General features: G+C 35.0%; 1 protein-coding gene across 1 annotated transcript in view; it reads right to left on the reverse strand.

The window, feature by feature from the left end:
* Nucleotides 1-15,343, reverse strand: part of LOC117118981 (zinc finger protein ZPR1-like) — a gene marked incomplete in the record, with an annotated part of 32,879 nt that overhangs the window by 14,339 nt on the left and 3,197 nt on the right. Inside the window, 4 exon segments of the mRNA XM_033263745.1 lie at nucleotides 991-1,113; nucleotides 2,208-2,285; nucleotides 2,516-2,586; nucleotides 6,002-6,092. Of these exon segments, the coding sequence (XP_033119636.1) occupies nucleotides 991-1,113; nucleotides 2,208-2,285; nucleotides 2,516-2,586; nucleotides 6,002-6,092 (363 nt within the window).

Consider the following 15,343-nt stretch of genomic DNA (forward strand, 5'->3'; position numbering starts at 1 on the left):
TTTAATGAGATTAGTTTTTGTACTTCGCATCTCGCACAATGCGGTCGTTCGGTTAGGCTGAGATATGTTTGTTTAAGTGTCAAAATCTCAGTCAGAATCAGTTTTTTTTAGTTTTTTAACAAATTTGAAATAATTCCTATGAAATATTATATTTCACAAGTGTCAATACTAGCAACGGAAAATATCATGTCGGGCGTTTTTATGTGTGATGACAGAACCTAAATCGAGGTAAGGCTAGGCCTACCCTAGCAGCGCTGGATAGGCTAATGTTTTCGGCGCCTATGATATTTCTTCTCATGACCTATCGCAAAATCAAAATGAAAAATTCATCCGCATTTATTTTTTGTGTGGAACACAAAAAATCAAATTTCTGTCTTATTCTACATTTTTTTCATTCTTAGGAATGTCTAAATTCAGTTAAACTAGCAATTCCGTATTATATTTATAACTCTTTATAACATTATACAAAAATTAGATTTTTCTTAAAAACTGAAATTTTGTCGGGAATGGGGCTTTAAAACTAATGTGATGTGAAGAACTAGGTTTATTTGAGACCCTTAAATTAATAGTATTCTGCTGAAGAACAGGAACAGCAAACGAAAATAGTATATAAAAACTAACAAACACAAATTTTAGGTGGAAAATTAAAATATTCTCTTGTATGACTACAGTATATACAAAATGGTATCAGTCAGTGGTATGTTTAAATGGGAAATGATGACGATGATGATGATGACAATAATGGTTATGATGATGATGATGAAGATTATGGTGAAGATCACAATGACAATGATGATAATGAAAATGATTAAGATGGTAATCATCAGATTGTTGATGATGATGACTACGATGATGATGATAATGATAACAATGTTGATGAAGACGATGATGATTATGTTGATGATGAAGAAAAATCTGACAGATGTGATGATGATGATGATATTCATGACAACAACAATGACAAGAATGATGACATATAGAAACACTCACAACCAATCCCAGCTTTATATCTTGTTCTTTTGTTCTTGTGTAGTTTATAGTCGTTAAGTACTTGTCCTTAGCAGGAGCATCAGGGTTCTCGATGTAACTGTTACCTGTAGGGTCATCCAACGTCTACACCGATATTCAATAAAGGCAAGAGGCACAATAATCATTTATCAATTACCAGATTATATTTTTTGCACATTCAAATCATGTAAGTTAACATGGTAAATATAGTACTGGATATAACATGGTAAATGTACTTAAGTTACAGTACTTAAGTACCAGTAGTGAATATAACTAAGTAACCATACAGTATTGCACACTGGGTGAGTGCATATGACCAAATAAATCCAGCACATCGGGTAAGATAATGCATAACGTCAAGTAGTGTATACAACTGTGTAAGTAACCAGGTTAAAGTCATGTACTGTATATAACCAGGTAAATGTAGTGAATACACTCAGTTTAAAAAGTAATAAGTTGGATAAATTAGTATTTAGTATTACATTTAACAAGATTAAAGCATGGATTCATAAAAATAGTATAAGTAACTAAGTAAACTTAGTGCATATAACCAAATTAAACTAGTATTTATAACCTAATAAATATAATGTATTGCATAATGTGAGATCAGGTTACACAGGTAAAAATAGTAGAAAGAATATAAAACTGTGTGAAAGTTCATACAACCTGGTTAAACTATTGTTAAACTAATGCTTAAGTCGAGACAAGGTTTTATACCTTGTTTAACAAACCCGCCGACTGCAAATATTTAATGATTTCGAATAAAAATAGAATTTAATTTTTGGCAAAATAGCACACCCACCGCCACAAAAAAGTGGAAATTTCAGAAAAAAATAAAAATTTTTCTTTATTTTCATTACAGGCCCTCCGCTGTCTTGAAATCTCCAAAGATAAGATATGCATATTTCTTCCTAATTGTATCAATTTAAAGCATTTAACCACCCTATTTCACATTCACAAAACTATTTGCTAAATAAGAAAACAAAATGTTATTTTTATTTTTATTCCGCCCTCCTTCGATGACCTTAAAAAAAAATAAGTACACGAAACAAGGAATAAAAAGTCTTGCTTAACCAAGATTAAACTAGTAAATGTGACAGGGTGCACATACCCTGGTTAAGTGTATGCATATAACTTGGTAAAATTAGCGCATAGATTGGTGTGAAAGAAGTGAATTACTGTTTAAAGATTATGCATACCAGTTCAAAAGGTGGTTTTAGGTTTTTCATTTTGTCAATGAAGTCTTGAATTTTGGTAGCTGTCTCAGGATCTAAGGCCTACAAAGACAAATATAAAATAAAGTAATTAATCGTCAAAATACAAACCTAGTAAAACGATCTCATTTCATTTTAATTTATTCAACTTCAAATAAAGTATTAAATTTCACCCATTGCAGTAGTTCTGAGCTCTTTATTGTATGAATACATACATAAAAATCGCTCAATAATACATACTGCTGACAATTACTTTAAGAAAGCTTAAGTTTGTATAATATTATAATAGATACCTTTCTAAGCGGTTGATCTTGTTCAAGCCCTTCTACTGCTCTGCTGATAAGTCCTTCAATTGTTGTCAGAACTACAAGTAAAAAACACTTTTACAGATGTATGCACAGAAAAACGCAGGAACCTGACTGAATGTCTAGGCAGCCCCTTGGTTTTAACTCCCTTGTCAGATTTCCCGGACCCAACGATGGCCAATTTCTGGAGCCACACTGCTCCTGAGGGCAAATTTTGCCAGCATTATCTTTCATTAATAGTAGATTTACTGCATCTTCATAACAAGCAAATGAATTGCTAATTTTTAAAAAGTATTACGTGGGATTAGAAAACCATAAACTTTGTCAATATGAATTTTAATCATTGAATTTATGAATAATATTAACTCTTGAATGCAGATATTGAGGTGGAAATATTCTTAATTCCGTATGAATATGGAGCACCGTTTAGTCCTCAAAGTTTTAAGGTCAAACCTACTATTGTTTTTATTTCTTCAAATGTAGAAGGAAGTTTAAATCCAAACATGGTTGTACTGCTTGCTTGATGCTTGTCACGCATTTTAATCTAATCAGGAGTACATCTGCTAATAAATTACCAGTAATCTATTTCAAATGTATCTAGAACGGGCTTAAACATTTTACGATAATTTGCAGCAACTCTGACATTTTAAATCAACCAGATGCCATTTAAACAGCAAATGATCAACCTGACAAGTGCCTTAACTCCCAAACTCTTAACTCTTAAGCGCCCCTTGGCAGTCCTTTCGCAACCCCCTCCCCCATGGACAAACAAACTCAAATCCTTCCCTTTTGCGTTATACATCTTGATTCAAGCGACATCTGTAATTGTTATCAGGATTAATTTTTGAGCATACACTAGTGTAGATTTCAAGGAGTCATCAATATGCGTTTACACTAAACATTTCTTTGCATGTGTAATATAGAAAGTATGGCAAATTCACATTTTCTTTATTATTACCTCAAGCAAGGAGGTTATGTATTAACTGCTCTCTGTCTGTCTTTCTGTCTGTTAGCAAGATTACGCAAAACCTAATGAATGGATCATCATAAAAATTGAAAAACTACACCATTCAATTTTCGGAAGAAAAGGTCTTTTCTTGAGGGTATGCTGCAGTTTTGCCCATCATACACAGCCTGCTTATTGTTGTTATTCAGGCACAGGGTGGAGGTATGCATTCTATAGACTCACTGCTCTAGTTTTCTATAGGAATATTAAAATAATATATTTTTTCATTCCTGTTGAAAGTAGGCTTTGATTAGCTATCATGGAGAGCTTAGAATTCATGGATTAAGCAAAAGCATTCACAAACACCTTGTTGATACAGACGAGAAGCCAAGAGAACTTATGAGGCAACCACTTTGCATAATAATTGGCATTTGCCTTTAAGCCATGTTATTGCACCATATCTGAAATTCATAGTTATATATTACTAGCAACAGAAAATATCATGTCGGCCGTTTTTATGTGTGATAACAGAACCTAAATAGAGGTAAGGCTAGGCCTAGCCTAGCAGCGTTGGATAGGCTAATGTCTTCGGCGCCTACGATATTTCTTCTCACGACCTGTCGCAAAATCAAACATGAAAATTCATCCGCATTTATTTTTTGTGTGGAACACAAAAAATCAAATTTCAGTCTTATTTTACATTTTTTTCATTCTTAATAGGAATGTCTAAATTCAGTTAAACTAGCAATTCCGTATTATATTTATAAATCTTTATAACATTATACAAAAATTAGATTTTTTTTAAAAATTAAAATTTTGCCTGGAATGGGGCTTTAAGCGCCCCTTGGCAGCCCTTTCGCAACCCCCTCCCCCATGGACAAACAAACTCAAATCCTTCCCTTTTGGGTTATACATCTTGATTCAAGCGACATCTTTAATTGTTATCGGGATTAATTTTTGAGCATACACTAGTGTAGATTTCAAGGAGTCATCAATATGGGTTTACACTAAACATTTCTTTGCATGTGTAATATAGAAAGTATGGCAAATTCACATTTTCTTTATTATTACCTCCAGCAAGGAGGTTATGTATTAACTGCTCTCTGTCTGACTTTCTGTCTGTTAACAAGATTACGCAAAACCTAATGAATGGATCATCATAAAAATTGAAAAACTACACCATTCAATTTTCGGAAGAAAAGGTCTTTTCTTGAGGGTATGCTGCAGTTTTGCCCATCATACACAGCCTGCTTATTGTTGTTATTCAGGCAAAGGGTGGAGGTATGCATTCTATAGACTCACTGCTCTAGTTTTCTATAGGAATATTAAAATAATATATTTTTTCATTCCTGTTGAAAGTAGGCTTTGATTAGCTATCATGGAGAGCTTAGAATTCATGGATTAAGCAAAAGCATTCACAAACACCTTGTTGATACAGACGAGAAGCCAAGAGAACTTATGAGGCAACCACTTTGCATAATAATTGGCATTTGCCTTTAAGCCATGTTATTGCACCATATCTGAAATTCATAGTTATATATTACAGTATCTTACATGTTTCATAATATAATCATAAAATAATCATAAAAATTAAACTGATACCATGAGTAATCATATATTGCAAATTACTTTATCATAACACGTATGCGCATCTACGTGTGTAGTTAGATAACAAATGACTGCAGTTTCTGTAATAAGTCAATAAATCAATAACATTATTTTGGAAATACAGTAAGTCATATAGAATACACTAGAGGCCTATAATAAAAATGCATTTTGACAAAACAAATTTAAACATGGGGTTCACTGATACTTTTAAAATGCGATGCATATGAAAAATGTGATACCTGTTACAAGCCATTGCTATTCAACATTTCAAACCTTATTAGTTCATCTTCAGAAATAACCTTACTTTATTTAAAATTATTTTTATCACATTTTTCGGAGTTTTCATACTATCTTATATCAAAATTAAACAAACATTGAAAAAAGGATCGCAAACAATTTCAGATGAAGTTTTATGGCCACTCCCACATGAAAAAAATTAGTAATATGCATGAAATAATGTAAAAACTATTTTCAGATGATGATGAAACTAACCCATCTTGTTTTGTTTTATGTTGGTATGTGTATGTTTTGTAATTACTGGATGGAGTGATTCTCTGAAATATAGTAATGAAGTTTAAAGTCAGATTCCGGAGGAAAAAAAAATTTTGATATGTTGTAGAACTGATTTTTCTAAGACAGAAAAAAGTTGATTGACGAAAAACTGGGGATGGTGAACGAGATACAGATTTTTGAATGTTTAAAAACTGGGGGAAAAAGGGGCGTAACCGCCCATTTTTACACTTTTTTGCCCCAGTTTTTAAATATTCAAAAATCTGTCTCAGAAATATCAGTTCTACTGTACAACATATGAAACAATTTTTTCCCCCAGAGCCTGACTTTAAAAATCAGGCCCTCCATTCCAGCTGTGTATTTGATTGGAAATAAAGAATAAGAATAAGAAAAACACTTCGACAATATACCTCCTTTCTGAGTGTTTGATGGAATTTCAAATTGTAATGCAGGAATCAACACCATGGCTGCATCAGATTTGACAACCTGTCTGTTCAGGTCCTATCAAAGTGAGAATAAAAAGACAACAGAGAGTGAGTCCAAATTGATCATAATGCCAACGGGAAATCCACACTAAACAACTTGAGACCTAATGATGTAGTAGTTATACCTATTAATTTTAACTTGTCAGGATATATATACAAACAACTGCTGTATGCGCCAGATGAAGAACGCATAGACTGGCAAACCTTGTGTAATAAATAATATAAAGTGCTAGCACTTATGTTATTTTATAGGGGATAAAGGCAGCTTTATCTACTAAATATCCTGAATAAAGTTTTTCATAATCAAGATTCACACTGTATAATAATCTTTATTTGAATAATAATAATTTATCAATTAATATTGCACAAATTCCATAAAAATATATTCATTCATTTATTTACAACAAGTCCTGGGAACCAAAGATGTCAAAGGCTGTAATAAGGCCCCTGGACTAATCTTAAATATTAAATAATAACTAATCTTAAATAACAAAATTAACAACCTTCATAAATAAGGCATTAAATGTGTTTAAATGCATATTACAATAAAATAAACAAGAACACAAATTAAAAAAAAATAAAACTGGTAAACACACAGATTCTTTGTAAATATATACCTTCAACAAATAGATTTTATTTTAACCATTTAAAAATCAATTAAAAATAATATTATTAATGTACTGGTTTGAGAACGTAAGCGAAAGCCCACAAAAGATGGAAATGCATACATAACAAAACAAGATAGATAACAAGCTACAATAACACTTATAATAATACAGTAATTATTAGTTTGAACAGTATTTGGTACAGTGATTTGGGGTCTCCACCTTAAGGTTGAGTTCAAATATCCTCCTGTTTATTTTGCTTGTGTCAGAGCAGCTTAGATCAGTCGGCTAATCTGATGGTAGCCACTGCGTGTGCGTTGAACCCTGGAGATCTCTAGGTCCCCGGTTCAATTCCCATTGCTGCCTCTTATTGTGTTTCAGCTAGAGGGCTGAAATACAAGTTACAATAGCGCACCGTCTTTCGGATGAGACATTTAAGCCGTTGGTCCCATGTGCATTTTTGGCACATGGGCACGTTAAAGAACGCAGTACAATCTTCGGAAAAGAGTAGGGGATTGTCTCCCGGTGTACTGTCCAATCACCACCAGAAGGACCCCACTGGAAATAAGTCGTCTTCTTGACTTTCGTGGGCTATCCTGTGTTTACACCAAATAAATCCAATCCTAGCCTAGCCTGGCCTGCATAGCTTCGGCTAGCCTGAGCTAATTCCTTTATCCAATGCAACCTATGTTTGTCTGTCTCTAACTAGAATATAAAAGGCTATCTGGTCTTAGGATGTTGTGGCAGTGAATGTATTATTCTTTATGTAATAAGTATGACTAACTTTGTGCCAATTTGCCAAGATGGAAATGCATAACAGAAGAAGATAGAACAATCTAACAATGATAATAATTATACAGTAATTACTATAACATGTGATTTGAGTGTAGCCAAAGGCTGATGCATTAAGGAACAAAATGAAACCCATTTGAACTTTTGAAAATACAAAAACTCCACATATATTCAAACCTAAACTTGCCAGGCAGCATCATTCATTGAGTTGATCGACAACCAAATGTAAGAGCAAGTAAAAAAAAAAAAAAAAAAAATGCACGCAATTAAAATAGTCCAAATAAAATAATCTTGACCAAGGCTGTACCTAGGATATCGCCATTTGGAGGATGTGCAAACTGGGATATGGAGGGGTCACCTAGAATCCCAGTAGAATTAAAGATCAGAGCCGGTTGGATCATACCTTCGGTATTGTAAGAGTTCTAATGGAATAAACAATTCTTCAAAAGTCTAGATGAGGCATCATTAGGGAGCATTCGATTTGTGCGACGACACGATGCTAGAACCGATTCATTCATGCGTAAGATCCTGCAGTATGTTCTCTGGAAAACGTAAATTTGGCAGAATTGCATCCTTGAATTCATGTGACGAGGAGAACTTAAAATTCTCGCATGCGCAGATTACTTCTCAGTAACGTCATTACACTCTACCTCTTTACCGCGCCGTGCAATCTAAAGCTACATATTGTTTATATATACATTTATATCAAATATTTATGAAAACTTTTCCCATTTCTAAGTAGTCTAAGGACATTGATGTTATTAAAATTGCTACAGCTTTGCAATTTAAATGGAGACAGGAATTGGAAAAACAGTACTATAAATAATGATTATATATATTGATACTGTCATTAATTAGTCAATACAAAGAAAATAAAAGCTTTTCTAACCCAGGGTTAGTAAATATGTGTGCTGACATATAAAAATGTTTTTCATTCACTCAAAAAAGAGACAATATATAACTGATTGTAATTAATTACGTTGTTGTCATCTTGCGTTTACATGGAAAAAACAAGCCATACAATCTGGGTAGAAAAAAAAAATTATAAAAAATTAAAAGGAGAATTACTGTCAGCACTAACACAGAAAAACCCTTTAGGGGGGAAGCCTGACATTAAAATGTACTGCTCGCATGTTTAAAGCTACCTTTTTAACTACTGTATAGGTCGACTTGCCTTTTTGAACACATAAATCAGTTTTATTATTTTTGGGTTATCATCTTACACATATTGTACAGCATTAAAAAAAAATATGGTGATTAAATGTCCAAAGCAGTAGTGGCATCAACATTTTGCCGAAACAATGACGTATTATTTGCGTCATATACAGAACACAAACATTTGCTGAAAACATCATAAAGTCATAAGTGTCTGATAACATTTGGTGACAGGATGTAGACAGATCAATATGAATAAAATTATTGTTATGAAAGAACATGGTGAAAATTGATTTTGATAAAAAAAAATTTGAAAATTAGTAAAATGTGTTGCTGGTGAATAGACTAGTTGTATGATTGCTGATGGCTTCATGGAGACCATTTTATTGTCAGCTGAATTGGAAATCTCTTGCAGTTTTATTTTCATCCAAATCATGCATTTCAGCATTTGAACTGAAAGAAGAAGATGGAATTGATCTTTTCGCTAAACCCCTCCTGTTGGATGTACTGATTGGATGAAGATTCCTTAAAACAATTAGCATACATGCATAATAAACACATGCGTTTATGGAACAACACGTTTTTGTGGGGCATGCGCGTATTCATAGCACTGCTCTGATTGGTCAGATGTCATTCTTGATTGACACTTCGGAAAGGTCCATTGAACCGGGGACTCGAACAGTGAAGTGCACACACTGTGGCTACCAGTGTTGATCTAGGAAATAAAATTCGAGGTGAAAGAACTTTAACAGATATGGGTACAGTAAATACAGCCTCAGTTGGCGCTGACGTAAGAAGTTTTATGATTATGGCACCACTAGTTGGCTGAAAATTGTACTCTCACACTTAAATTTGAATACAATTTTCTTTTTTTCTCCTTTTATTTTTATAATTTTGAAAATATTTAGGGGCCCCGAGCCAGTTGGGGCCCCCTTCAATTTGCCACTGGCTACTAACAATTTAGTCCACTGAGCTTTTCCACTGAGCAGCTAATAGCTGCTCCATCAATTCTGGTTTACAGTTTGGCAAAGAAACATCCGCTAGCAATTATCTTAATTATAGATTTTCCATCAAACACTTCTACCATAATTATAATTGGTATACATTAATGTTAGTCTACTGTAGATTAAGATTACATTTTGAATTGCCAAGGTTAAATGTCCTATTTGTACATGCATTATGTTATTTTTGCCAGAAGATTTTACCCTCGGAAAAAAAACACAAATCAAGGATCTTTGCAAGAATCAGCAATCAAGAAAATGATGTTCAACTCAACTTATTTTTCAAAAATATATTTATCAAATATTTGTTTGCCATCCACATTTTCATTTTAATTTATTAAACAGCTTTTTAACTATGATCTTTTATCAGATATTTGCGTGACATACTGTATGTATATTAAAAGGTGAAAAGGTCAAACAGATTATTTGATCTATATACAATATTATGTTTTGCTTACACTTCTCACGCACAACCACCATTTTGCAATTACAGTCAAGTTCTGAGGACCCTACAGAAAATATATTTATTTAGGCTATTAAATCAAGCTACTCAGTGATCAATATATTAACTGTGCGTGGGCATTAACTGATACTGTCTGTATCCAGGCAAGACAGAATTCAGTTTACATGCATTAAAATCTCCTAGTATAACATTGGGTGCATCAGTTTACTCCTTCTCCAACTTCCTAGCAACATCCGCGACTTTCTGTCCCTGTCCAATCGTAATAAAGTAATATTCACTGTATCAGCGGAGTCATGATCACTAAACTAGGTTTCACTAAAACAGACTAAATTTAAGTGTCTATATTCTCTATGGTACTAGCAACATGCTTGAAGCTTAATGTAACTACTATCGCCAACTAATGTAGAATATTAAAATATTACAATACCATTGGCTGAAAAACATGGGAGGAACTAAAATCAGGTTGCCTGCACATTTCCTAATGACGCGTACCGGTAAGGGCACTTTAAAAAATGCCGCCCTATGCCAATTGGGTGCTCATCTCGGTAACCACTAATTAATAAAACTTATTAATTGTCTCGCATTGTTCATAAAATCGGCAATGGCGTATGTTTGTCGCAGTCGGTTGCTAGGTTACCCCTTAATTCAAACATCTGTTTTTGCAATTTCAGTTTAAACCGGGCACTCATTGTGACCGACCGTCGTCGGCCGACGCGATTATATGGAGGACGATCCGTTCAAGCTGCCACCGACAATCAGCAGGCGGAATGGTGTGACGTCGTCTATCGCTCACAGGAAGCGAAGTTAGATTCGTCGTACGACCGTCGTAGGACGCATTGAGTGGCCGGCATTATACTTGTTGGTTTCAATTTAGCAGGCACTTTATTAATAATGTCGGTCGGTCTGTCATTCCATCAGTCGGTTGGTCTGTCGATCTGTCTTAATTATATCTTTATATTCCAGGCCTTATTCCTAAAATTTCCTCACAGGTTAGTTTGCGTACCACCATCGTACAACACCTAGACCTGAGCCTATGCTGGGTTGGAGCATTGACCTAGACTGCCATCTTCGGCCATTGTTACTCTGCAGCTCAATTCCAGTCCGGGCGACTGGTAGTTCTTGTTAATTACTGCACAGATTTTTACAAAATTAACACACAGTACACCAAAACTTTCACAAACATGTCAACCAATAATTATTAATACAGTTACAATAGTCAAAAACACCAAGTCGAAGTTCGAAATCGTAAGAAAAGCATGTAAATTCAAAACGTCTACCTGGCGCAGAGGTGTTAAAAAACAAAAACAAAAAAAATTTACTAGTAACAGTACACAAACTGACATTCTTCGGAGCTCTTCATGATACGATGAAGATAAATAAATTGATTGATTGTTGTTCATGAAGTGTTGGTAGGCCTAACCTGGTAGACATTTCTTTAATAGATTTAAATGTATTTTAAACATCATTATGCATTATTTCAGCATCGCTTTCTTGTTTCCATTTAAGTCAATTGCATTGTTATCTCATAACCATGCCTTTCTAGACCTTGCTTATGTTGGTGGTTTAGGCTTCCCATGTTAACCAGCACCGTTGAGCGAAATTTGTTAGGTTAATTGGGTACGTTCAGGGCTTCACTAGCAACGAAATATTCATCATGATGAAAAACTCCAGCTTTCATTGTGCTTTTTTCACCATTGGTGTATCTAGGGATAAATGGGGGTGCACACCCCTCCAAAAATTACTCGCGCCACTCCTATTCCCCCAAAAAAATATCATGGTCAAAGTTGAAATCACCCAAAGTCACTCTATTTTGCGAATTAGTATAATACATACTCTCCAAGTATCAAAATACATGCTATCGTGTCGGGATTCAATATTTCGACATTATGTCATCATCAGGAATGATTGATCAAGGTAAGAAAAATCACAATTTACATGCAAACGAAAATGGTGTGATGTCACGGCTGACTTATAAATACATAGCTAATTTTTCATTGCACCTACAATTCAGCATTTACTTTACAAATAATATTAACACGTTGACTGCCAGACCTTTTTTTCAGGTTCCTTCACGTGTGATAGAACAAGTATACATGTACAAACATACTTTTTTGAAATGTTATCTTGTCATATATCACCAAAATGGTGTGTCTAATAAATTGGCGGGAAAATATTAGGGGATGAGGAAACGGGTCACCGGCACTAGGACAGCATTTTTATAGTTTCTGCCTAGTGCAAGTTTTCTGGTCTGTCTTTTTGCATGGGTTGGTATATGTTCAGAAGGCGCTCCCCCACCCCACCCCCACTTGTGCAATTGGGTGTACTGCCAGCAAGATAACACAGCAAACATACATCTGTTATCGTCTAGGTGTATCTTCCCCAAACTACCAGCCGTTAGGTCTGTGGTTCTACTATGTATAACAAAGAAGTAATAAACGCTACAATGTTACCCCGATTTTGACAAGTATAGTCGTCCATAGCCCCCCCCCCCTCAGCAACACCCTGTGGGACGAGTATACTCGTCGCTGGCAACCAACGTGTTAAACATTAGTCAACTTCAGCTGTATAAATCATGATAATAGAGACATACTCTAAAACCTCTTGCAGTATGCTATAATTACAGTCTATATATAAATAAATACATTATATAAATACATTATATAAATACATTATATAAATATATTATTTTTTAAATTTTGTGGTACTGTACTACATTCGTGGCAATGCTACCAGGAGAAATATAATAAGTATGTTTAATGAGAAAGTCGGCTTATTAATACATTCATATTGTTGACTATTTTTGTCACAGAGCTTATATTTCTTGGTAATACTAATTATTTCTCAGATGGTTCTGGGTTTTTATCATAGTTATTCATTAATTCATGCATATAATAATTATTACAGTAGAACCTCGATTTTACGTACGGTACGGGACCAGAGGGCGTATGTAAATCGGGGGATTCGTAAAATAGAGGTTGGGTTAAATTTGTGGTAACCTTTGACCTAATACGTACGTAACGCTCAATAAACGTACGTACGAATGAACGATGATACCTAGGCTAGACCTAGCCTCTAGGCCTACAAATAAAACCATGTGTTTAGTGTTTTTATTCATCACTTTACGATGTCATAATAAAGTGTTCAAATAAAACCATGTGTCTAGTGTATTAATTCATCACTGTATATCTTTTATTTCATCACTTTATATCTTTTATTTAACTAAAATAAAGAACATGAAAATATTGTAAGATTACCTATACGACAAAGGTATAACTTGGGAATTCCCCTTCATGCCTATTCTAAACAAAAGAGATGTGGTGTTGTCTGGGCCTGTTGAGACAAACTAAACCCATGTGCGCTGCACTGGGCGAGCCAACCAATTAGCATTCGTGTACGTGAAACAACAACCATGTACTATGCACTGGGCGAGCCAACCAATTAGCGTTTGAGTACGAAACTATGTCTACTCAGCTTCGTGTAGAAAATTCGACCAGACGAGTTCTTCCATGGTTTGCCACACGAAGCTAAGGAGGAGGAGGAAAGCAATAATTTTGAGCACCATCGGTAGTTGTTCATCTCACTCAGTTCACGTGGTTTTAGATTATAACAACCCGGTATTAGACTCAATCAACGTTGCTTGTTTAATGAAAATACATTGCATTATGGTTTGTTTATTGTTATATTCTTTTTACTTATGGTTGCTCTCAAAAGGGCCGTTTGTTTTGAATACTTTCGGGGTTTTTGATGACGTCATGATCCATACGAGGTGTACGTAAAACTGAGGGTTCGTATAACTGGGGTACGTAAAAATGAGGTTCTACTGTACCATAAAACAATTACAGTACAGTAAAGTTAGGTAAAGCTCAGATTACATACAATCGCTTACCCTATCAGCGACAAACACCGACAGCTGTCAGTAAGGTTAAACCTGGTTCAACTTTGCCGATTGTGTTGCAAACAAATCAGGATGAATTGCTAATTACCCCGACGCAATCAGGAAGGCTCACCTGATGTAGAGCATCTTGTGTGAAATGTTGTGTCGTAAAAAGATTTCCACTTTGAAAAATGATTAATTCTGGTGTTTGTTTGGAATACTCTTGGCCTTTTCGCCTAATTTTGAATGAATAGTAGATCATCATAGAGCCGAGCGAGTAGTAGCTTGGTGGTCATGAGACTGGGAAGTGTCGCACATCTTTAAATAAATTTAAACGTACCCTTAAAACACATCTGTTTAACTTATTTCAATGATTGGCTCTGTATTATTCTCTTCTAATGGTCTGCACTATCTTCTGGGAGCCGCTGTCTCGGTCACTGTCTCAGAGCACCCAGTCGTCTGTGGCAGGGCAAATGTGTTTCCAGTTCCTTTACCTGGTCACCTAGGTAGGGGTCTGGGATTGCGCCAGAGCGGAGACGGATGGCTACTTACTGAAAATTTTGCATATATTGTTTTGCCATTTAAATTTATCGCTACTATTTAATCAAAATAAAAATAATTTTAAATAGCCTGTATTTTTAAGCAGATTTAAGATCCGTTAGTGTATAATACAAGTGCTTTGTAGCCGTGAGAAAAGGCGAACCCTAATGGCCCGGACCCCTGTTAAGTCCGGCTGTCCCCGAACGACCTTTCGCTACTTGTATTGATTATATACTACACCTGTCAATTTTCACGCATAATGCGAGAGTCTTACGTATGAGCATTCACATTTTACATCTCACACCTACGTTGTACTCTCATGCATCATACAAATTTTATTAAAGATAAAATGTATTATACCCTAAAATTCATAAAAATGATGTGAATTCAGTAAAATATGAATATAGATCATATAAATTTATTTTAAATAACAAAGCTTTTACCCATACCGACCGACGATTGTAATCAGTAGCAGTTCGATCACTACAATCTAAAAACAAATAACATGGAGGGCGCTCTATTCCTAGATTTTTACATAGAGGGCGCTATATACAAATTTCATAATCACGGGCAGTGCTCTTTTTGGACGTGGTGCCCGTGAGCAAACTGGTAGGCTTAATATTTATAAAAGAGTGCAGCGTGTAAAGTGTTGGACTTCTAATCGTGAGATCGGGAGTACTAGATCGACCCTCGTCCTTGGGCAAGGCACTTTACTTATGTTTGCCTCTCTCCCCCCCAGGAGTATAAATGGGTACCTCCTAAGATGGTATAGCATTGAATGTATGGGTCGTGTGAGTACAAGCAGTAATGACCAGGGATACTCCCCAGGGGGCATGG

The sequence above is a fragment of the Anneissia japonica genome, unplaced genomic scaffold, assembly GCF_011630105.1.
Source record: "Anneissia japonica isolate Jap-2015-1 unplaced genomic scaffold, ASM1163010v1 scaffold7370_len818893_cov191, whole genome shotgun sequence".
NCBI classification, from domain to species: domain Eukaryota; kingdom Metazoa; phylum Echinodermata; class Crinoidea; order Comatulida; family Comatulidae; genus Anneissia; species Anneissia japonica.